At 34.1% G+C, this 26067-nt stretch overlaps 1 protein-coding gene across 4 annotated transcripts in view; it reads right to left on the bottom strand.

The window, feature by feature from the left end:
- Positions 1-22137, bottom strand: part of Nrx-1 (neurexin 1) — a 213077-nt gene extending 190940 nt beyond the window's left edge. For all 4 annotated transcript variants that reach the window (XM_070300469.1, XM_070300471.1, XM_070300470.1 and 1 more), the window contains exons 1-2: positions 19226-22137; positions 8538-8588 (exon numbers count right to left, since the gene is read on the bottom strand). In XM_070300469.1, the coding sequence (XP_070156570.1) occupies positions 8538-8588; positions 19226-19834 (660 nt within the window). In that variant the 5' untranslated portion in view covers positions 19835-22137. The remainder of the gene's footprint in view (positions 1-8537; positions 8589-19225) is intronic.
- Between the last annotated feature and the right edge of the window lie 3930 nt (positions 22138-26067).

Genomic DNA, 26067 nt, shown 5'->3' with positions numbered 1-26067 from the left:
AAAATATTTCTATAAAATGATGATGATCGGTATAACGGAAAAATTGCGAATCACCGAAAGGGACGCCGATCTTCTTGCATAAATTTGCGACTCAACTGTGCGGCATGCATTTAAGAGAATAGCGTCGTCTAGTAGAAGACGCGCAAATTTTCCGACACCTCCAGCTTTGCATTTTACATACGAGCGGGGACGCCGTTAATTTCGAGTACGTCAAACTCGAACGCTCGGTACACATACAAGGACGAGAGTGAAGCTGCCCCGATTATTCAGTTCTGTATAATGGCACGATGGACGATGCGATATTCAACATAGACATCCTCTCGATGAAAGGCGACCTGCTCTCTATCGATCTCGCGAACTCCCGAGCGACGAGGCATGGCCGCACAATCGCTTGACGGATCCATTGTCGCATCGAGTCCACTGTCTTGGCCCTCAGTTTCAGTGTCCTTAACCTACGAAGTGGAATCATCGTCCTTCCGTCCCTTTCACTTCTTCGCGATCCTTTACTTGTTCACTCTATTCTCGCCACCTTCACAGAATGGCTCTTCAATTCGACAAAGTTGTATTCGAGTATCACAGATCTGGATATCTTAAAACAATGCATTCATCAATTTTCCGGTGTCAGCTAGATAATACAGGGTCGCGCTATAAATAGCGAAAAATGTCACAATAATTAAAAAAATGAATTTATATAACTCGATAATTTAAAAAAATAAAAATAAGAATGCAAATTCGATGATTGTCTAATTTCATATACAAAGTAATTATGATACACAACAGAAATAAAATGGAAAATAAATATATTTATGTATATTATATTTTCTCTTATCGAATTATAAATATAAAACAATAATTTTCATTCGTGTATTCATTAAAATTCAATTACAAATATTTAATTCTTATTTTTCAAATATGTAATAAATAAATGCTTCGACTATATGGTATGCATATATTTCTCGTTAGAGATATTTCAAATAATTAATTTTATTTCTCTCGTTGTACTAAAAGTAAAATGTTTGAATATATACTTTGAATATATATAAATATAATATATATTTTATTTGAACAAAATTACAAAATTTAAATAATTATTTTGGACAGCTGCGTTCCATAAAATGTACCATTGTTACAAGTTCAAAAAGAAAGTTGTAACTCCATTTCGCATTTATTCTAAACATTAGTCAAACTAGAAATTAACATGAAACGGAAGATCTTGTCGCGAAACAGTGCAACAGCTGCCTCTGTTCGCTCCACGGATATAATTCGCACTAACTTCACTAAACACAATCAACTCGAGACAATAATACATCGGGCTTATAGTTATTCGCGATCATGTCTGTGATCATCTGTCGGAAGGCTCGAGCAGGATAGTCCGAGAAACACGGAGGTACCTTTGAGACCGTAACGTCGGAAGTGCAAGAAATGTCTATCTCAATGCAACGGAGAACAAATACAATGTCTAGCCATCGTTTTCTATAAGAGGTAAGACAACCGTAGACGAAGCTTACAAGCAACATTATGCTAAGATCCGGTGGTTTGCATAAAGCACCGACGATAGCATTCTCCATGCCACATGCTGAGAATGAGACGTAGAGATAAATCGCTGACCGGAAAGTAGAAATCAGAATTATATAATGTAAAGATAAGAAAAGATAAAAGATGAAGAAGAATGATAAAGCACAAAAACCCAAAAGCTAATAGATAACGACAAACATACTAGGAATTTTATTTGATAAATAAATGTTATGGGAGAAAAATTGAACAATATCCTACTTTCTCGCAGAAATTTTTGCAAACCACCGGACATCGTCATTCTTATAACATATAATTTATCTAATACATAATGTTGCACATATATATACAAGTATTACCGAAATCATCGTCTCATTAATAATGAAAATGCATATAATTTCGACTGATTGGGTCTTGAATGCGTATAAGTTCTCCGTGTGCCTTGATTAATACGTTTCCCTCAGACTCGCAAACGCACGCATATATCACCGAATGCACGTTAATGAAATAGCGGTTAGCGGCTGTTGAAGTAGAGCGAACATGCCTGCGGAATCAGCCTCGATTCTCTGTGAACTCGTAGTCACATTTGCACACATGATGTGCACGTCTTACCTCCTTCCGTCAGGGAATTATTACCTACATTTACACAACTAACGTTACAAATTGCGCAGTTGTGCATATTTATTAACACAATGTCTGCTTGATAACAAGAGAAAAAAATCTTTTCCATGATGAAAGAGATATTACATACAATAATCGTTAATATAATTATGAGTTTTTCAATTTGCTTCTATCGATTTTTTGTCCAATTATCATGCCCTAATAAATAACGAGTATAATGAAAAAAAAAAAAAAGGACGAATTGGAATTGACATGTTAATTCATGAAATATATTATGTATCACGAGTTTCTCGGTTATTGTGTCAGATTCGATCTTAATCTTGATGCCGCGCCATTGGAATTGGAATGTATCTTCTTTTTCATTTTACCGCTCTTTATCATGCAAATGATTGCGAACGGCATTTTAATAACGATTGTAATTTTGCGAAAAATTTCAATGCATTTTTCGCAAAAATTATGTAATGTAATGGCCGAAATACGGGAAGTGGTCAGCACAATCGACAAGAATGATTCGCTTCAACTTTGCAAATTATAAATAATAACTCGTATGCCATGTATAGTTTTTTTTTTTTTTTTTTTTTTTTTTTTTTTTTTTTTTTTTTTTTTTAATGAATTATTCGATTCGAGCAGATTTCCACGCAAGTCGATAACCGAAGTGGAAACAATCTCTCTGTCCATGTATTTAATCGAACCCGCGTACGATGTATAATAATCTCGCGAGTATCGACCGTCGTTATTTCGCGATGGAAATAACAAACGCGCTGTTTTTAATGGATTAAAAACGAAGATGGGCGATTTCGCGCTAATAAATTGTTGGCACTTTCTATAGAGATCTTTTGTCGGCGCTCGTATACGCGGAACAGTTCTAATACATTTTTAATGGAGCCACATTACCCGTCCAGAATGAATAATGAAACTCGAATTTAATTTGCGCCACCTTGAGATTCATCTCAATCTAGAGTGAACGAGGCTCGATCGCACCGGTGACAAAATGAAGCGGGCTGAAGGTTAAATGATTAATGAGTGATCCAGAATTTTTTTTATATATCTATACGTCACGCTCTAAAACTTCGCATATTCTAACGACTCTTGCTATTTTCAATACAAAACTGAGTCAGTGTAATATTGTAGCTAACCCGGGTTTTTTATCTCGGAAATTATTCTTTAAGTCAAAATCAATTTTAACAGATAGATTCGAGCATTAAAAAATTTTAAGTTTTATCATCGAGAAAAAAAAAACATAATACTATCGCTAAAAGAATTTTATTTTTTTATATCCGTAGCAAAAGATTAACACGAAATATGAACCAATTATCTTACTCAGCGGATATTGCATTGCTATATGCAACATCTACGGATTCTATTTTGATCGATAAGCTATTATATTACACGCATTAGATAGCGATTCGATGATTATAGAAACGCAAGAGACAGTCACGGCAGTCTTCATCGAGCTTGTTTAAAACGAGTGGTGTTACGTAATAAATCGAATTTTTTTTTTTTTTTTATAGAATGTCGTGTACTGTTAATCGATCCGACGGATATTACGTGTCCACTTTGAAGCGTGCCGTTTTAAAGCGTCGGCGTTGCCGCTGGCTCGTAAATTGAATTCCGAAGTCATTCTACTGCATCGACCATCAGTGAACATTTTTGCAGGAGAATAATATAGAAATAACTTTTGCGAGAAAAAAAAAACGACCAGAAACTTTGTTGCACCCGATAAATACCTTTTGTGTTAGAGATGTTGTTTAAAATTTCAGTGCTTAAAATGAAATATTTCAAAAAATTTCAGTGCCTAAGATATTTAAAATCAAATTAAAGTTGAAAAAGTACATTGATATCTCGATATACCAATGCAATAGAAAAACTTGTGTAGACGATTTATAATTTCAATCGCAGTGTGACGGCTTTAGATGTCGCGTGTAAGAGAAAGCAAAAAATTTATACAAAAGCGATATAAATATATATAATTGATAACGCTACGAAACCTTTTATTGTATTACGTTATTCTTAAGTTTACGTTCGCGATATCGCGAGATCTTAATCAAACTATATTTCGGCTTAATCGATATTCGATTTTCTCATCTAGCATATTTTTCTCTTTACGGCCATGCTTTATAGGATAAAGAAGAAGAAATAACAAAACGCGAATTCGTGATTTTAACGCTCCCATTATGCGAGAGATTGCGAGTGGCTGTTCAGTGGTAAAAGACTTATGTCTATTGATCATACAAAAGCGATCTTCTCTTGCAATCTTTGGTTTATAATTTGTCTAAAACGATCGATGGCATAAGAAAGAATGTTAATGTAAAATTTACATTTGAATATTACCGTATTATTAAACGAATTTTTATCCGTTTATGAAATCCAGATGGAATATCCCAGAGTCGAGGGTTTCACGAAAGGATATGAAAATTGAGTTTAATATTTGACAGTTTTATCGAACGAACAATAATCTCGCAAGACTACTTATCTTCAGACGAAGATGAGAATTAAATCGATTCTCTAAATTACTAAAAGACTCCTTTCCTGCGGAGTCTATCAAGCACGGATGAATATTTAAACGGTGAAAAGGCGGCCCAAGCATCAAAGACTTTCTTATTATTGAAAAGTTCGCGATAAAAGATAGCTTATTACTTTCAATGCATTCGGGTTTCCCGATAAGTCTCGTTATTTTGATACCCTCGCAAACTTCTATTATCTTGCTCTCTTTCTCTTTTTTTTTCTCCTTTCAAGAGATATTTTATCATTAAAAACAATTATCTGTAGAGATTAGTTATAATAAGCATCGATAAGTGCACGTGTGATAAATTGTACATGCATTATGCCAAATATGAAGAATGTAATAAATTTTGCTATCCAAAATTTTTATATATAAAAATTTTAGGTTTTCGAAAAAAAAACTTTTTTACATGACTTGCAAAATTTACATACAAAAATCCGAAAAATAATTAAAAATTTTATTTATTTTTTTTGTTTTATCGATTCGAGAATTAAAATAATCGTTAAAACTTTCAAAAAGTTGAAAGCAATTGAAAATTGAAAAGCTGCGGTAAATAATTAATTTCCTCATGTTTTATCTTTGATAAAGAAAAGTCGCGCGCGTGCAATATCAATTTCTCTTTCGTTCTTTCTTTATCATTAGAAGAGAATCTATTATTAAAATTAAAGAAAAAGGAATATTGGAATATTATTACGTTTGACAGTTTATTTCAATTTCTCACTGTTCAGATTTTTTCTAAATAAAGATACGCTTATGATATGTTTGTCAATCTTCAGCTTCGGCAGAAGAAAGAGAATGAAATCTTGTCTCTTTGAAAAAATTGCATTATGCGAGGTAATTTGCAATTTGATACGAACTCGTCCATGAACTAAAAAGAAATCCGTGGTGTCTTTTAAATATATAGGATGATATATAGACTTTCGATATCAATGTTCTCTCTATTCTTGCGTTTCAATATATCTTGGAAAGGTATTTTTGACATCTGTCTCCTTCAGTTGCATGAAATAAATTCGAGAAGTCGAGATTCTTTTCTCAATTTCGTTAACTGTTCTTAGCTTTGAAATCCGACGAAATTATAGGGAGAAAAGAAGTATTAAATATCTCGTATCTATTTTCTTTTTCTCGTTCTCTATTTTCTATTCTTGCGTGAACAAACGAGACTGCAATTGAACGAACCCACAAAGAATGTACTGTCGCTCGTTATATCCATGTTATTAATTCTTTTTTTTTTATATATATAAACGAATTTTCTTACTAAAAATTATTTAAATTTTTCATGAAAAAAATGATAATAAATTGTCTTCTCCATAGAATATTCTACAGATTTATTAATTTCAATACAACCTAGAAAGTTTTTGTTTTGCTCATAAACAAATAAAAAAAAACAAGCAAATAAATTTGCATGTATTAACCTAATAAGCACAAATGACCGTCTAACGACGTAATGAATACCGTGCGTTTTTATCGCACACCATTTTTCAAAGCATGTTCAAAAAATATAAAAATGCCACAACACGGCCTACTTAGAATTTACCCAGCTAGGCAATTTATTTTCATTTCTCCTAACAATTCTCTCAACCCGTCTCCCTTTCCACGCTCCACTTTCTATATACACAGAACGACGTATAATTTCAAGTCCCTTTCGAGAACCTGCGATTCACTCTGTCCGATCGATAGCATTAATTTTCTATGAAAGTAACGCGCTACCATCCGCGTTCTGGCTCTTACTAGCCCACGATTATTTGAAATTTGCGATGTCACACGAGAATCTAATTTCTTAAATTTGATAGCATTAATGTTATGGTTCTGAAGAATTTTGTAACGCGATTACGAGCGAGCTGGAAAACGCACGTAATGATTTTCATATCTCGAGCGATTCAGTGTTAGAAATGGCAATGATTCGATAAAATCAAGTTAGAACTATTAGGATTATACATTCCATATTAGCATATAGAATCCCCGATTTATACGAGAATTTCTTATTGAAAGAAACGATATAGACAGCTGTTGCAATTCGTATTTGAAAACGCTCCCACCCTTTCGTTTGCGCGTTAAATTTAGAGAAATCCTGGTGGTAAACTTTTCAATAAATATTTTATCGAATTTTATTTAGCAATTTTAAATTTTACTACATATAAAACTTTATAACATAAAAACATGGAATTATTTATTATATATTGTATTATGCCTCGAAATATCTCTAAAAATTATACAGATCTACAGATGTCAATCTGCTTAAACATAATTTATTAATTTATCATGTATATTTGACAAAATTTTATAATTATTTATTACATTATTTAAAAATTACATTATTGCATTTTAAATATAATTAATAATATTTATCTTTTGATATTTTGCATAATATCTTAATTCACATGTTTATAGAATCTGTTAAATTAAGCAATATATCAAAGTTCTATACATACATATATTAATGAGAGATCAGATATACATGCAAGATTATTAAATATCTCATTTAATTTTCAAGCATATAGATATTATAATCTAATTGTCTCGTTTAACTTGTAGCACTGATATTTTAAGTTAATTATAGTTTAATCTTAATGAAGAATCTTAAATTATAAAGGAAGACAACGTTCCTTGGAATTTTTAGGCTAATAAAAACGCAGCATAAAATATGCTGTGCCAGCAAATCTTTTTCTCTGTACATTTCTTTTCTCTCATTTTTTGCTCTTTCCTCTTGTCCTCTCCACGAGATTTATGATTGCCGTAGCTCGATTGTACTAACTACTTGTAATACGTAAATTTCAACGCATACGATTTAAAGGGACTTAATTTCAACGGCTTAATAACGAGGCACAAAATGATAGAACGAGATGAGAGGAATAAGAGATAGAGAGAATAAAGTTTGATATTGTTTAGATACCGTTACCATATCGTGTAAAATATCTCTAACTGCGTTACGCGTTACATATACTATGCACGTATTAGAGATGAGACATGTCGTTTTCCCGACGTGTCTTTCATAAAATTTGCATTATTCTGATAGCTATATAATGATAATCCGCATTGCTTATTAATTTTGTTGCAATAGCTTGAACGTTTGGCAGATAAGTAATTGTTTATCTGATATTTTCAGGAGTGCAATCGGTGAAAAATAAATACGTCGGTCTCTCCTTCAGAGACAGACTTCGCGACATCTTTGTCGCGTAATCAAATTACCTGAATCTAATTAATAATTCATCGATACTACGTAGGACAGTAGGTCGAAGCGACTTGACTTGTTCACCTACGGTACATCCATAGTAGTTAACCACGTAGTCGACGTTATGTACGTAGGAACCGCGCGTTGTTTGTCACCGGCAATTCGGTGCATGCCTGATTGAACGTAACACGGCGCATACAACGCATCCGCGGCGTTGTACGGTTGTCTTACGAGATATTAAACTCCGAATCCGACCGTCCCGTGTCACGTAATGCGAAACCGGCCCGTGTGCAACGGGAACAACGAAAATTGTTGTACAACAACGCGTTGGCAAGAAAAGCCGAATATATCGGGTGCAACGCGTCCCGCGAGGCAACCCCGTATTCGCTCGCGTATGAAATCTGTTTGCCGGCTTTATCGCGCGCGTAGCTTTATGGCACGTCCATTAAAAAAAATAAAAGAATAATACTCGTTGTTCTGCGACGGCTCTTATTGCCAATCACTTGCGGCGGCATTTTTTTTAAATTGCGTGTAATATCTGGTGATTTTTTCATCGGTATATCCAACTGTTTTCCATTGTCTTTTAAAAACAGAGAGATAAAAGAGTTCGTTATCTTTGTAAGCTTTTTCTCTAATCCCGCTCCTTCGCTTATATACACGCTTATTGTATTATCTCACCAAATGTGATATCATAAAGACTAGATGCTTTGAGAGGAAAGTTATATTACTCACCCTCGACGATTTGCGTTTGTTGGCGCTCTCGACACACGGGTAGCTACCACACTGAAATACATATATATAAATATATTATATAACGATCTTGTCTCTGTCTCTAACAATTTTATTTAATAATAATTCAAGGATACGAAATATTTCAAAGAAAAATCGTTTTAATATAGAGATTTCTGCGTCAAATATTAATCATATAGTTAGTACCCTTGAAAAACATTTTTATGCGGAAAGTATCAGAAGTAGATGGGTAACATAGATTGTTTTCATGACATAATAAACAGTGGATGGTATATAGTATAAACTGTATTCTCAGAAGGCTCGTACAATAGCGGTCTTCAGAGAATTTACAGTAAACGCGCTGCCACGAATGTGCCTTATCAGAAAGGTGTTTCAGCTTATACAGCTATATTATAAAATATATCTGTATATGTCGAGAGAATTTAACGATCGATATAAGAATTCATAATTTGATATTTATATACCGCGATTATATTAGTTCTCGTTTCACCAGCGTAATTGCACATGCTCAAGTAATACATGACGTTTGCATAAAATTTTTTTATATTTTAAAATGTATAATGTGTTAGAGAGAGGGAAAAGATTTATTGTATAAATCAAAAAGATAGTTTTTAAACTACAATATAAGACTAAAAGTATATTAGATTTAAATTATAACCGCTTCTAAATTATATATGAGAACAAATGGTTTTTTTTTTTTTTTAAATAAATGCGTATTTGGCTTAAAACATTTTTGTTAAATATCTAATTATTTTTCTTTCTACATAACACATTTGTCAATATAATAAAGTCTGCGTTTTAAAATGTGCGCATCATTAAATAACACGTGATGATTTTTATGTTATACATTTGCTTGGAGATTATATAAATATTAATCTTTCGATTAATAGAAATTTTATAAGATCAAAAAATTGAAATATAAATAAATAGTAAACTGAGAATTATATCAATGTCATTATATGTGAGAAATTGAGAAGAATGATTCCAACATTTTACGGATAAAATATTATTACCGAGTAAAATTTGGAAAAAAAAACAAAAAAACACATGTATTATTATTATAATCATATGGGAGAGAGATATTCAAAATTCGTCGACATAGCAATAATTCGATATGCCTTCGTGTGTAGCTTGCGTCTGTTTATTACAGCGTATGGTTTAACGATGGAAGAAAACCGTTCGGCTTTTCTGTTCGGCGCTTGTTACGCGTGCGGACGAAACAAGCGTCATTCCGAAACGGGAGAAGTTCACCACGAGCAACCATATCCGCCATATACAAATACCACAAATGCGGTTTATTGTTTTATCGTGACGGGGGACACGTAAAAATATGTTGAGGAGCGCTCGTGCGCGATTTCTATGCGTACGACGTGCACGCGACGAGTTTAATGCGCGGATAACCGAGTGGAATGGTTTTGCCATGCGGAAATATCACTGACCAACGAGACAAAAATTTTTTTCTGCATTGGAACGTTTTTAAACCTTTTAACTCTTCAAATGTGAACAATTTTTTATTAATATATTCGATAAACATCTTCTTATCATTTCATCTTTGTCTTATTAATATTGTATATACAAACAGTTCACTAAAAAAAAAAAAAAAAAATTTTTTTTTTTTTTTTCGCTTCAATTGCGGAATGTAATTTCAAAAAATAGGATACGATTCTACTTTCTTTCAGCTTCTTTTACAAACCCAGTGAAAACGAACTTTAGCAAATTCATATGAAATTTACATTAGAATTTTGCATATATTTTGTCCGCTGAAATGCAATGTCCCTGTCAAAAATGTGAAATTCAAAACGATGTCTGGAACGTGAACGAATTACGAGAGAAGAACGTAAAAGAAGAACGCTCGGTTTTGTCGATGATTTGCCGAGCGGTCGCAACAGAAGAATAAAATTGCTTTTCGCTTCTGGTGGAATTCCTATCATATTCCTCGGACATGCTACTTCCGATTATATATATATATATATATATATATATACTGCTTTTTGTAGTTCTGTAAAATAATTTAAAAATAACTGTGCTGTTATGTATGTGTGTAAATATGTATCCTTTAGTTATTTCAATCTAAAAAGAGAGGGGATATATAGAATATTATAAATAATAAATAAAATCGTTAAAGTTAATCACTTTGTAAAACACATCAAGTGTCGTAATGAAAAGTATGCTAGAAAAAATATATATGTATATAAATTCCAAAAAATATCTAGAGGTTGATTTTTATAAACGAGAAAGTAAGATCTTTTCGGCGGTTCTTCAATTTATAAAAAAATTTACAAGAAATTACATAATTTATTTAAAGTGTTAACTTATATTCGTTTTTCCTATATAATATAATAAACATAATAATTTCTAACAGATGACAATTCAATCTTTCACTGTTGCTGTCCCAGCTTCTTTTCACGAAAGATTCACGGTCGACAGGAGGGAGAGCAGCACTTTATTCCTTCGCTCGGTCCACGTTTCGCGATGATTAAGTCTTTCCCGGACTTTTATCCTCGAAGGGCGGAAAAAAGTTCCACGGAGAAGACTTGAATTCCCTCTTTCCGTCTAGAACGGTTTTATCTTCGATCACGCTTCGTGCTACGATGCGGTCTCGTTTGCGCAAAGTCGAGCGAGATAATCGATACGTCTTCGTCCGCTCTCGCCACCTAAAAGCCGCCGAGATGTTATTTCTCGTCGTTCCCTTTGCCCTTCGCCGTACGATCTTTTATTATTATGTGCGTTCTCATGGCTAAAGAGCGATTCATATACATACACATACATTGTGTGTATCATTTTTTTCTCATCACTAACATAAGTAACAATATAAGCATGATAGAGAAAACGCGCAAAAGTAAAAAGAAACTCAATTCATCAAAAAAACTCAATTTAAAAAAAGTATGAAATCCACTTCTTTTTTTATTAAAAACAAAATATTCAAATTTAGTAATCATGATATAAATAAGAATAATTTAATTATAAATATATTGTTAAATATATAAATAAAACAAATATAAACATATTCTCTCTCTCTCTCTCTCTCTCTCTCTCTCTCTTTATTTTAGAAAATATGGATATATAAAAATGTAAATATAAATAACGTGATGAAAAAGCACTCTTTATAAAATATAAATAAAATCTAAATAAAATTATTTTCGCTATTTTAAAGAGTCTTCTTATAAAAAAAAAATGTGCAATCGCAATCTGACACAAACATAGAAATATTGGATTTTTTAAAAAAACGCACTTAATATGCGAAACGTTCTCGTTTTTTTTCGCGATATTAACGACCGACCGTAAATACCGAATTGTGTAGTCGAGATTATGATATATGTTTATGAGAATTTCTCGAATCGATTTCTCGATCAACTACTTTGATGGACATTCGATCGCTAGCACTTCTGTCAACGAAATTAGACATTGACATTGTTTTAAGTTTCGAGGAGAAAAAATTGCCATTGCTGATTCGTTTTTGAGGGAACGGGAATATCAATCGGTTTGAACAGTTCTCGCATAATAATATAAATTTGACAAGGTAAATTCGTCTCCGTAAACTGCTTATACAAATCGTAAGTAATTTAGAACGCAATCGATTAATTGGAACGGCATCACTGTACAACCATCGTTCTAGTACAACTATCAGTACAAACTTCGTTGGCCGTAAATCATCGAAAGGCCTGTATCAACGGGGATTTTCATTTTTGGTCGTTGATAGGAATGGCCGACCGTCACCTCGCTCAACAGAAATTAATTCAGTTTTATAACCGCTCCTCTCTTACATTTACACCTCTACCATACACCCCACAGCTCGCGTATGTCCGAACCACCCGTTTAAATGAACGCTTGCTACGTTATCCAGGACGAAGCAACCGCGACCTATGCACGCTATAAAAAAAGACGAAAATACATTTTAATTAAAACAAAAAATGATATAGAAATTCAATTTCATACGGGTTTATTACAATAGGATTCGCAACACTGAAAATTTCGTTATTATTATATATAAATCTGTCCATTATAATGGAGATAATATTCTGTTATTTTCAATATACACAAAAGCGATAAATCTACTTGTTCCGCTTGTATAGAGACGACAAATTTTTTCACAATAATTGATTAAATGTAAATATCCATACGGATTTCTGTTAATCTTGGAGTTTAATTCAACAGCGCGGCCGCGATTTAATTATGTCATCGATCGTCTACCGTATTACGTTCTCAGGATATATAAAAGATATAGCTACAATAAATGTTCTCGCTAACAATATTAATAGCAAGTAAATCGGAGAAACTAATACGTAATAATCATAAGTAAAGATGATATCGAGCCAAATAATGAAGAAAAAGCTACGATACAAATAGATTCTACGAGTATAAAATCTTGATTTTAATTCGATACGATTTTTATTTTTACTTACCATTTATTTTTATTTATATCCTATCATAGGTAAAACGATATTTATACATATATATTGTTACATTTAAACTATGTATTTGGCTTATTCTTATTAAGTCTTATCAAAACAGAATTTCAATAATTAATGCTACATTTGTAAAATGTCACTGCGCATATCATATATGCACAGAAAGATATGCATATTTTCCCTTATTAAATCAAAGTCAAAATAATTCCGTATATTTTTCACGAATTGGAACTTGCAAAAGTATCCACTTTATATTACTTTTATATTTCCGTGCGCATAAATGGAAATTATAATCAACGCAATAATAAAATTAATAAATATATAAAACTGCTTATGTACACAACTGGCCATTAAAATTGCAACATTATATTACATTACATTACATTTATACATGTAGCAATGTATGTGTGTATAAGGATAACGGCAGATAACTGGATACAATTATATTATAAAAATTAATTAAACGTCGATCGTTACAGAAGCACAAACTTTTGCCCTGGGCAATTTCTTTACCTCGATTTTCGCGATGAGATTGTGTACGACGTTTATCCGTATATATGTACTTGTTCGTTACATCATCTAAACATTAGTATTCATCGTTTCCGATGATGTACGAGCGAAATTTATCTCGGCATGCAAAATTTTCGTTCAGCCGCCTTCATTAACGAGTTTCTCGATTAATTATCACGGCGCGTTTCAGCTCTCTCTCTCTCTCTCTCTCTCTCTCTCTCTCTCTCTCTCTCTCTCATACATTTGACCAAATATCATTGCGGATAAAAATCATTTTAACTTCTAGTTTGTCGAAGGAAATATAATCGTTGATAAGTTTTAAAATCGATATTGATTTAGAAGGATATCTAAAGTTTACGCCTTATAAATTTTCATTTGAATTTAATAATTGTACAATAAATTGAAATACTTTCAATTTTTCAACAATTTTTTTACTCTCTACGTATCTTGTATTCAATATAAAAACTAAACGCTTGATTTAGCATCTATTCTGTTTTGCATCATGATTATTTATTATGGTATACTTAATGAGAGGTATATTCACACTATATGCCCGTTTTAGTCAGGAATCGTGTTTGTGATTCGACGGGAATCATATCATATCTCATTAGTTATCAATTCGCGCATTCATAAATCACAGCAGTCAACATAATATAAACGCTGTATAGTCACTCAACGCATGATTACGATGCGAAGAAATACGATCGGGCAAAAGAAGCCTCATCTGCGTCAAGCGAGCATATAATTAATGAAACCCGATATTTTCTATTGCTTAGACGACCGTCTTTCGATTCACGCTGCGGCTTCGAGAATGTTAGATCGGAAAACAGAAAAAAAGATAAGTGTGATTAATAACGCAGAGAGAAATAATGTTAGTGTTATAACAAGCTTTTCCTTCGACATTGATTGATAGCCACGAATTAATGATCATTCTAATCAGGTATTTTTTTTTTTCTTTAATGAAATAATAGAAACTTATTTAGATAAAATATTAAATATCAAATTTTATCATATACAATATATATATATATATATATATATATATATATATATATATATATATATATATATATACTACATTACTTTTTTTTAAAATATTTATGATAAAAAAATATATCATTATAATAATATTATATTATATAATAATATAAATAAAATATTTAAAAGTTTTAATTAATAATTTAAATAAAATTAGAATGATACAGTTATTTTTACATCTATATTATTATCTTTTGGATGACTTAAAAATTTTTAATTTAATTTTAAATGAAACATCAAGCGATCAGTTTCTAAATAAAATGATAAATATGTCTTATATATTGAACTTGAATGTTCAATATTCAGAAATTTGAATAATTTTTTAGCATTTTTCTGTGTCTATATTCGTATACTTGAATTCATTAAACTGCAAACGAAATCATCACAAATCCAAGTAACCAGAGCATGATTGATGGAAAAAATTAAATTTATTTAATCCAAATTTTGCGAGTTATTTCCTACTATTTTGCTAATTATTATCTTCTCTCTATACACATTGGAAATGTTATGCAAGATAATTTCGAAGAGAGAAACGCTTAAATTATTTTGAAACTTAAATAACACTATGCGAAATATAGAATTTGTATCCCCGCAATTATCTTCAAAGATTATTTCAGTTACTTAAATATTCCAACCAAATTCCATGCTTAAATGACAGCTAAAGTATCTGTTACAACACAATATAAATTATATAAATATTTTAAACAAACAGTATTGTCATAATTTTTAATGATGTCAACTATAGCTATCGAAAATCGAACCGAAAACTTTTGTAATTATCTAATATTTATAATTCTGATATATTATACATATATGTAATTGTTAACGTGAATTTCATTTATATAATACATATAAGCTTCGTCCACCGTGCTCATCATGTATGTGCAATACATTCGCTCAAGTGCGGCTGTACGTATTGGCGTATCCTGTAATTAATACTAGCTACGAGGTTTGTCGTTCAACATAATCATCCGATAAATTATCTTCCCATTTAATTCATAACATCAATTTCATTGAATCATTTATAAATCGACGTTGCGACTATTTATTAGCTTGTTTTTCAACACTGAACTCTACAAATATATCAGAATTAAAAACGCTTTTATTATATTATTAAATTTTTTTTTTATATATCTTGTTATTCAAGTTGATGTTTGTTGTATATTTTTAAAAAATTATTTTTAAATCGTTTTTAACTTTTTCTTGTAAATAATTAATACATAATCTTTAAGTAACGGTTAATACAGAGATAATAAATATCATGCAACGAAACTCCTTTAACTACATTATCTCTTCTGCAATTTAGTGATATTGCTCGAGATTTGACGTCATAGAGCGTTTACACATAAATAATATCCTTTCTTCATTCTCGCTATCTATCCGACGACTATTTATGTAATTAATTTTGTATACAATACAGTCACGGAGAAAGTGTAACAGGTATGAAATAATTATTGCTTCCTATGTGTAATTGCTCGCTTTTTCCACGACAGTCATTTGTAGCAAGTCCGGTAATCGCGCTTATTCCCCATCCGTCTGATAATCGCTTTTCGTGCCGCGCGTACATTACAATGTTAACGACAGAAAAAAAAATAATCTTAACACGAGGCAATCAGTGTTGGGAAGGCGTTTCGCGCGGAAATGGCGATTTTCTGCCGACTAAGAAAAACTTGCTCTGCAAGACTTATCTTCTCTGCTCGAATAACGCAGAACAATGTATATACAATATAAATGCGAACACTGTAATAAAGATTAAGGAAAGAAAAAAAGGGCTATATCAAATATGATAGAGTAAAAATAATAATTATGGCTATTAAAGTATTATTAACGGAATAGCTATTGAAATTTTCCCAGACCCGTTTCAAGAATACCAGGTTTGAAAAGAGAGTAATTAAAATAATAATGTACCGCTGATACAATTTCTTGTGCGTACATTGATAGATCTAGGTTATCTATCTGCGTTGCTGCAACGTCACGTATGGATGTACAGAGGACGATAACGTCCACTGGGTTACATCGTTGCACCCGGTAATCGTATGGCGATCCTCCTGACGGATATTCTCGATTTGTCGCCTTATCTAATCGCAGGCGGATACGCGCGTCGTAACCGCATGTGGCCAATCGAGCAGCGAGGTGACTAAATTTACAAATACGATGTCCTAACTCAACGACAGTCTACGTGGGGTGTGAAGTATACCCTATCTAAGACATTAAAAATATTTTGTTTCGCTTCTACCTAAAAATATATATCGAATGAACTATATGGAGAAAAGAGGAAAAAAAAACTGATAGAAAATTGAATTCTTTTCTATTTCTAGAACAATTTGTAGCTTAATTGTTCTAGATTGATATAATAATTTAGCGTTTAATATTAATCACATCAACATTTCAATAGAAATGTTGCTTCCGAGTAGAATTTTCTCCCTCGAAATCGACGCTCGTTTTTTTTTAAATATTTGAAAAAAGATATTTTAATTATTTCCACCTTTTCCAAATCTTTATTATATTAAAAACAAAAATTAACAAGTATTATTAATATCAAAAATATTATCGAATATCATTACAAATAACGAGCATGTCCAACTAGCATTCGCTAAATAGCCGACAAGATAACTTTCGGAATGAGATACAAGATTCCAAGGATATTCGTATAAAGCGAGAAACACCAAAGAGAGCAGATAGAGGAATTCTTGGCAGAAGGCCATTGAGAGAAATATGAACTGAGAGCTTGCTTCTACGGTAACACGTAATAAATTCTGTCATGGGGTGCCAGCAGACAGGCGCATGTAATGGAACGTATTATATAGTGTAGAAATAGAAAAGAGAAAAAGTCGTCTTTATTCATCTACAAGACACGTATACTTCTCTGCCTCGACGGTTAATATTAGTATCGTTTAATCAAATTATTGTTTAATCAAATTATAATATCAAGTAATTAAAATATAATTAAACTTTCATTGAGTTTAGTTATAGATAATAGTATAAAATCAAAAATAAACACACAGATCTTTTTCTTGAATAATATACATCAATTAACAGTATTTTATATAGATAAAAATTGAATAAAACTTTTAAAAAATTGGAAGGATGGCAGTCTCCGGAAGACTGAATCCTTATTCAATAGCGTGTCTGCTAATTATTGCACATAAAAATCAAGGAAGAAAGGGTGTTGTTATCTCGAAGATCTTCCATTCCCACCCTCCCAAACAATAGAAGTAGTATCGATCGTCGGAAGTGGGCGATAAAACGGCACGGAAAAGCCCCCTAAATGGCAGGGGTTTATTTTTAGTCTCTTGTGTACGCGGTTCGCGATAGGGAAAGTCTCGATTTCGCGCTGACGAAGCGCACGCGCTTCTCGTAACGCGTCAAGAGATATTTCTCGATGAAGCTGATTCAGCCATCGGCCGCGCGTTGTTGCGCACGGTCAATGACACCGCTGGAAACAACTTTATTGTTACGACCACGTATATCGATAGAACGAGACGACGAGGATGATAAATAATTAATGTAATTAACAGTTCATTGATTAAAATCAAATTAAAGGGACAGCCGAATGACTATTATTATGGCACGTGATATAATGCTTTTACATTGATGAAATATTTCCATTTTACTTTATGTCAATTTCAATCGCAGCTTGTCTAAATTACGAATTTTTATTAATAAATATATATATAGCAAGATGTCTGGAAACACTGAGAAAATATAATAAAAATATAAAAGAGAGAAACCCAGATATAGTTCTTGCTAATTATAATTATTCTTTTTAAAAAGAGATTATTTATTAATTCTCTCACACCCACACGTTTATTCTTTTCGGAAAATATAAAAAAATAATTATAACTTTAAATATCATAAAAAATTATAACTTTCATAACTCGCATTTTACTTTGATGCAACACTTTAATGTGAGCTATCTATTAATTCACGGCACAATAAAAAAGATTTTTTTTATGAAAGAATAAGCAAAAGATGTATAAAATATCTTCTTGATTAATTGCGTACTTTTTTTGGGGGGGGGGGGGGAAATGATAGCACATTAAATATAAAAAAAATTACGCGCGACAAATATCTTACCGATCAATAAATGTACATGCGATAAAATAAATCGACCGTGATACGAAAATATATATAACAGATTAATGAGAATTGTTTACTCTTCTCAAATCACAAAACTTGAGTGAAACTATATTCTTGATTTTCGCTAGAATTGCGCTGGCGAGATTGTGCCCGCTATCAAAATCGAAGTGTCAGATAACTCGTGATCGGCACTCTTCCAATCTGCTGGCGACCTTCGATCTGTTAGCAAAAAATCTTTTCCCTTGTTTCGGTTACGTATATCACGGAAATGCTTTGCTTCGACAAAGTACATACAAAAAATTAAATTAGACTGTATAAATTATAAACGACAAATTTCAAAAAATTATAAAAAATATTAAAACACATTCGTAATTTAATGATTATTAATATTGATTATTATTTATTACGTTATTTGACATAAATCTTGAAAAGTCTGATCATTAATTACGGTTACAAAATGTTTGCAAGGACAACGAAAACTTAGATCTAGAATTGCATTTAGAGATTTAAAACTGCATATATTTTTTCTATAGAACCTCATATCGAAATATTTCGTGGCCTTAATAAATAAATAATTGAATGTTGTAACGTGTCGAAGACGACGCAGATTTGGATACAGAAACGATCGCATACCTTGGCATCTCGACTCTTCATCTCCTGCCTCCTGGGCATGGTATTCTCCCCGTCGGCGTATACGAGATTCCTAATAAATCCATTGAATCTCGGCTCGAATATCACGCTGGGCAACGCCAGCAGTGTGAGCTTGCTGTTGTACCAACTAGGCATACCGCCCACGTAGACATCCGAGTTCCCGACGAGCTTGCCAAACTCGAACTCCTTGCCGCGCGACGTGGATATCGCGCTGACACCGTCCACGGTCAGGGTGGTATTCTCGTTGCACCTGGTAATCTGCACTTTGTGCCAATGACCGTCGCCGAGATCGTGGCCGACCGTGACAATCTGTGCACCTCCACCGAGATTGTACCTCAGCCTGAGCGCGCTCTCGACCAGCTTTACCTCGAAGAAGTCATACGTGCCGCCGTCGTCCGTGTAAAGCAACAGCCCGTTACCCTGCTCGGTCTTGAATTCAAATTCCATGGTGCCGTTCAAGCCGGCGTTCCATTTGCGAAATTGTGCATAGCTGGTCGCGGAGCCCTCCAGCACAAACGAACGGGCCGCCTGGCAGGCGAGCAGGAGCACCACCGGCAAAAGCGGCGCCGGTATAAGCGAGGGATGACGCATGATTCAATTCTTGAATCCAGATCCTTACCGCTAGATCCTGCTCATTCGTCCGTTAGATATCGGGGCGCGATGACGTCACGCGTTCATACGCATTCCGCGTAGGAGCCCGAAGCGTGGGTGCGTGACGTCGGCCACGTTGTGACATCCGGCTGCTGCATCCGTGAGCACGTGAGCACGCACGCGCGATTCGTGCGAGATGCACCCGTGGTGGGCGTGATACGCGGTTCGCGAGAGAGCACGCGATCTTTCTCTCTCGTACGTACTTCTGTCTTTCTTTTGCAATGATAAATATCTTCAAATGTCTTCGATTAGCGTTTTCTTCAGCTCACGTAATTTATTAGTAAACAATCTGAGAAGAGTCGTTTCTCGACACCGTTTGAACAAATCTCTGAATGTTCGTAATTTATTTTTGTTGTTATATATATATATAAATTTCAGGATCTCTCTTCCTTTCTCTAGATAATTTCTAATAATAGAATTGTTTACGAGAAAATGTTTTGCGATAATAATTATTCATAAAATGATACTTTTATGCTTTATCTTCGATAAAATTACTTTAATTAATGAAATTCCTTCATTGCTTCAATAAAAATCGATATTTCTGGATATGTCTTCAAGTTCAGTCTGTCAGTTGGATGCATCAAAATTTGTCAATGTATACGTTTCAAATACACTCTAAAAACATTGAAAACGCGACAAGCATGCGCATCTTCTTTTCTTTATTAACACGTTTACACACAATTTTGAATTGCGTATCAATCAGTTAGTAACGAAAAGTTTCCTGGAGAGAAAACACTTGAATCAGATGTTTATTGTGTTACTTTTTTCTACAATCCAAAAAAAATAAACAGACTGCGCGATGTTAATTAAATTAGGACCAGTATCTTTTTCCAGAAAACATTAATTATATTTATTTCCTAATGCACTGTTTGATTAGTATAATGCAACTTTTTCGAGCATGACCAACATCTTTTTACGGAAGATCATCAATCGGCCACAGTCACTTAAATACGTTTGAGAGAACAAAAATAATATCGATGCGTTCTAATCACTTTTACAATGCAAACTTTCTTCCTTTCTTTGCAACCCTTACAGTTAACGCTTTTTTATTTCCTCCAAGAATTTGGTTTCCGAGAAACTGATCGATTATTTTATCGCATTTATTCGATAGATGACAATCGTTAACGTCGAAGGCGGTATACAATTATTGAAAAAGAAGGTAAGTTCAGGATTGATGATAAAATAATTCACGTATATGCACGTATTCACTGAAGAAGTTTCGATTTATTTGTGAGAGTCTCTAATCGGCAAATCCTATCGAAAAGATAAGGATATGAAAAATTCAATAATTATTGAAGGACCGTTAGTTAGGACTTCGGTTTCTTCCTGTCTCTCGCGGTTCTTGAAGAATCGTTGGATTGATTGCGCATAGCAATCCAAACAACAACTTTCACGATGCCGAGGGAGCCCTTATCCCCCGTATTGCTTCGCGTCGAGGGTGCCTAGCCGTGATCCCCTCGGGTCGTCTCGCAACACGTCGCGTCGCGATGGCACACTTTCTCCTTTAGTGGACTATATACGTGAACGTTTCGGGAAGAACGGCCGCGAAACGACACACACGAGGCGTCTGCGGATCAGTCCGAAATCGCGAGGGACGTCATCTAACCTCGACGAGCTTCATCTCCAGCACCGAAGGTCACCGGATAGAGAGCGGTCCCAGCGACACGACCTCGACCTAATCACGCGATGAGGCACTTTCACCACACACCAGCTCTCTGTATCCCTCCCTCTCCCGGCGTCGCGACGCAAAATCGCAGAGAGAGAGACACGGAGGATGATCCGACACGGCGACGTTCGTGACGACGCCGTTCCCGACGTGGTGGACTCGTGATTGGCGTCGAATGGCGCCGGCACAGCACGGATCGCTTGTTCAAGCCGTCAGACGACCAGTACCCTGAACGCGGTTCACTCTCGAATCAGCCATCCGTTCGTATCGCGATCGATCCGGCCGCGCGCTCCATTTTTCTCTCTCTCTCTCTCTCTCTCTCTCTCTCTCTCTCTCTCTCTCTCGTTCTCGCTCTTCACCACCCGGAGGTTCTCTCCGAGGCGAAACTGGATGTACAAGTCGAACGCGCGCGCGAAATCCACGTAAAATCCTCTCCCACCGTTATCGTCTTGATAGCTGGTCGCGGTATCAATTGACCGATTTCCGGAGGGTTGGATCAATCGACCCTCTCGACGACTCCCGGTTTGATACTAGCTTGGCGAGACAGAGCGACGCTCGGTCGGAACGCTCGCCTGCCGATGACGATGGTGCGACGCCCCCGGCATGACGCCGACGCCAACGCCGACGACGACGTCCACGCCGACGCGTCGCGCCGTTCCTCTGCGCAGTCGCGCATCGGGGATGAAGATCGGACGAGGAAGAGGGGAAGAAAGCACAGTGGTGCGAGAGGGTTGTTCTCTTCATGTCGGTGCCTGTCTGTCTGTTCGTCCGCTTCGTCGTATAACTCCTAGCTAGGGCCCGACGAGGGTGGCGAAGGGACACGGACAATCCGATGGTGTGCACGTCCGGCGAAAACGTTAGCGACGAGAAGCGTTGAAAAATTGTTGAGCGAATCCGCGATCGAAGACCGGAAAGAATTCTTAGCCGAGGCTCGTGTCGATTCACTCGGGACGACACGTTCTGCAAAACTTTCAGCCGCTTCGTGAATCTTTGATCGATGACGAGTTTCGTTTCTCAAAATTGACAGAGAAACACCGTATCGGGAATTAATCGATCGTATAAAATTTTCAATTTTAGACGTTGGCACGAATATGAGAAATCGGGAGAGAAAGAACAAACTTTATATACTTATTGTTAAGTTAACTTGCCTTTTGTGAGAAACAAAAAAAAAATCGTTTTTATACACTATTTCTCAATTACACATTAGATGCGCAAAAAATAATTAAAACAGTTTTACATGAATACGATTTACATTATTCAGAATTTTCTATGACAGTCTTGTTACCATTTAAGATATTATCAATTGTACGAACTTACGAATAAGAATGGCATATAAAGAAAGAGAAACGTAATATGTTTGAAAAAAAAAAAGATCGCAATATTTCTTGTTTCGCAAGAAATTTAATTTTCTCTTTATTTTCATGTCGAATTTTAATCTCAGCATATATAAAAGGGAATTCTAAAACGTGACAAACATGATAAAAAAATTTTGATTAATTCGGTGATATCTATTTTTGTAGTTGTACTTGCTATCGATGCAAAATAAATGATGTGTCAAAATCAAACTGTTTACTTTGCTAAAGTGAGAAAGAGAAGAAGGCAAAAATAGAAAATAAACGCGAGTGCGAACAAGAAACTCGAATAAAATAAGCGAGGCAAAAAGAAAAAACGCTGCACAAAAGTACCATATAAAGGTGGTACCCTATTCAAATAATAGAGTGTAACGTCTGCCGAGTGAAATCTCCCAAATTCGCGACTCGAGATGCGCTGAGAAAGCATGGTGGTCACAGAAATCGCCGATTCGAGAACGATACAACGCGAATCGAGAGATGGCGAACGACGATTTTGCCTGGTCAGAAATTCAAGGAGAGCCGTCGAGAATATTCGATGTTGATCCTCTCGAGTCTGCAATTTCTCTATTGCATCGAAGAGATTCGGCTCGTATAAACACACGATTAACACGATTTGTACTGAATTTCGCGCTCCATTCGCGTTAATTGCGAAATATCAAATCTATTTAATCGTCAGACTAAAACTCCTAATCGTAATTATGTTCCAATACATTTCTTATTCTCATTTCTTCGCAATTGATTGTCCAGAATTATTAATCCTGATTATCTTGATTATTTAAATTGTACAGAATCTCCGTTAAAAATTAATCCTGCAGTCTTTTCCGCAGAGCGAAAAATAAATCATGCATCATTTATTTATTATTATTTATGACAGATAATTATTATTAACGCCAGTTTAATGCTCGTATAAACACACGATTAACACGATTTGTACTGAATTTCGCGTTAATTGCGAAATATCAAATCTATTTAATCGTCAGACTAAAACTCCTAATCGTAATTATGTTCCAATACATTTCTTATTCTCATTTCTTCGCAATTGATTGTCCAGAATTATTAATTCTGATTATCTTGATTATTTAAATTGTACAGAATCTCCGTTAAAAATTAATCCTGCAGCCTTTTCCGCAGAGCGAAAAATAAATCATGCATCATTTATTTATTATTATTTATGACAGATGATTATTATTAACGCCAGTTTAATGCTCGTATAAACACACGATTAACACGATTTGTACTGAATTTCGCGCTCCATTCGCGTTAATTGCGAAATATCAAATCTATTTAATCGTCAGACTAAAATTCCTAATCGTAATTATGTTCCAATACATTTCTTATTCTCATTTCTTCGCAATTGATTGTCCAGAATTATTAATTCTGATTATCTTGATTATTTAAATTGTACAGAATCTCCGTTAAAAATTAATCCTGCAGCCTTTTCCGCAGAGCGAAAAATAAATCATGCATCATTTATTTATTATTATTTATGACAGATGATTATTATTAACGCCAGTTTAATGCTCATATGCCTCGAGATAATAGCTCCCATTAGTCTGTGTCGTTTGGTATAATTAACACTTTGAGTCCGACGAGCTACATTGCAAATTCCACCGCGGTGTTAATACACTCGCCGGATTCAAAGTATTAATTAGTATGTTGTATATTAATAATGTATCTATAAATTGGGGAATGCCATAGGCAATACATTTATCGTCGAGTTATTACTGTCTTGTTAACAAAAATACTAAAATCAATTAACATTTATTTCCAAACTCGTCACAATTATTTTGAAATTCTTCAATTTATTATCACAATTATAAATATATCAGCTCTATAAGTAATTCGATTGCAATATCAAATCAAGATGATAAATCCATAGATTCTTAAATAAGACACACGAAATGATCGTCGTTAACGTATCTTTCCTGATTTCTCCGTTAGTATTTTATTCGCCAGACAATTTATTGATGGATCGCGGTAAACTATCTCTTAAATCTTAACAAATAGGTCGATCCAACGGATGTGTTTACTCGATAGCTCACTTTTGGAAAACGCTATAAGACAGAAAGTGCTCACACTCTGCAAAAGTTTTCATCGAATGTACGCCGACATTCCCAAGCGGAGACCCCGCGTCGAAAAGTATGTCCCGATTGTGACTCCGAAGTTTCGTCCGCTACACTAATACCGGGTGGTCAGATAGAAATCACAAATCCGTTCAACAAAATACTTAAATTGCATTTAGATTGCACAACTTAGATTGTACATTTCATCGATCGCAATTCGGGAAAGAAAAAAAATAAAGTAAAGAGAAAAATATTAAAATAACTGTTCCGATTACATAAAACTATTATCCGCTAACCCATTGTTTTAGCACATAATCAAAGTATGTATTGTCAAAAGTATGATTTACGCTAAACACTAAAATACTTCATAACTTTTCTTTTTTCTGTTCTTTTCTGGATAAAAAAAATTAAATTTATTCTACACATACGTGTATTTCTAAATTTTTATTTTGTCATCCGGTATACGAGTACATGTATATGTGCGTAAAGTCGAAGATGTTGAGAAACTTTGACGATAACGCGATAACGGATAATATGTGAGAAATGTCCTTGCGTGTTTTCAACGAATATCAAATCAGCTGGCCTCTTTCCGCCTTAACAAAAGGTAAAAAAATTTTGAAGAAAAATTGATCGCTAAGAAATTATGGAGAAACCTTTTCAAATTGTACCAAGCCAGATGCAGCGAAACCTGTCATGAATGTTGTATTTTATCTTGAACAAACTGTATTCTGCAATTTGTTTGCCAACCGAGATCAAAAATGTGCGAATGTGTACCTTTTTATCTATTCCGACCGTTTGTTTTAATCTCGTAATGCGTGTTTTCGCACAACATACCGTCGAAATATCGTTTCGCAAAATGAACACTATCGACCCTCTCGCAAATATTTTCCTTCCCAAGTAGCTAGCGTGTTCTACGCAAGAAAGATAGAGTTTTTTTAACGCTAATGATATATTTGTATATTTTCCATTGCAATTTGCATCTTTCCCAAACATTTCCATAAAAAAATTTTTGCTAAAAAATACAAACAAATAAATAAGAAAATTAATTAATTGTATATCACAAGAAACATATAAATTTAATCTAAGTAGAAT

The sequence above is a fragment of the Polyergus mexicanus genome, unplaced genomic scaffold (assembly GCF_030449975.1).
Source record: "Polyergus mexicanus isolate NDT 795.1 unplaced genomic scaffold, iyPolMexi1.0 SCAF_8, whole genome shotgun sequence".
Taxonomy (NCBI): Eukaryota; Metazoa; Arthropoda; class Insecta; order Hymenoptera; family Formicidae; genus Polyergus; species Polyergus mexicanus.
The sequence above is the reverse complement of the archived record's forward strand: the minus strand, read 5'-3'. Positions and strand labels throughout refer to the sequence as shown.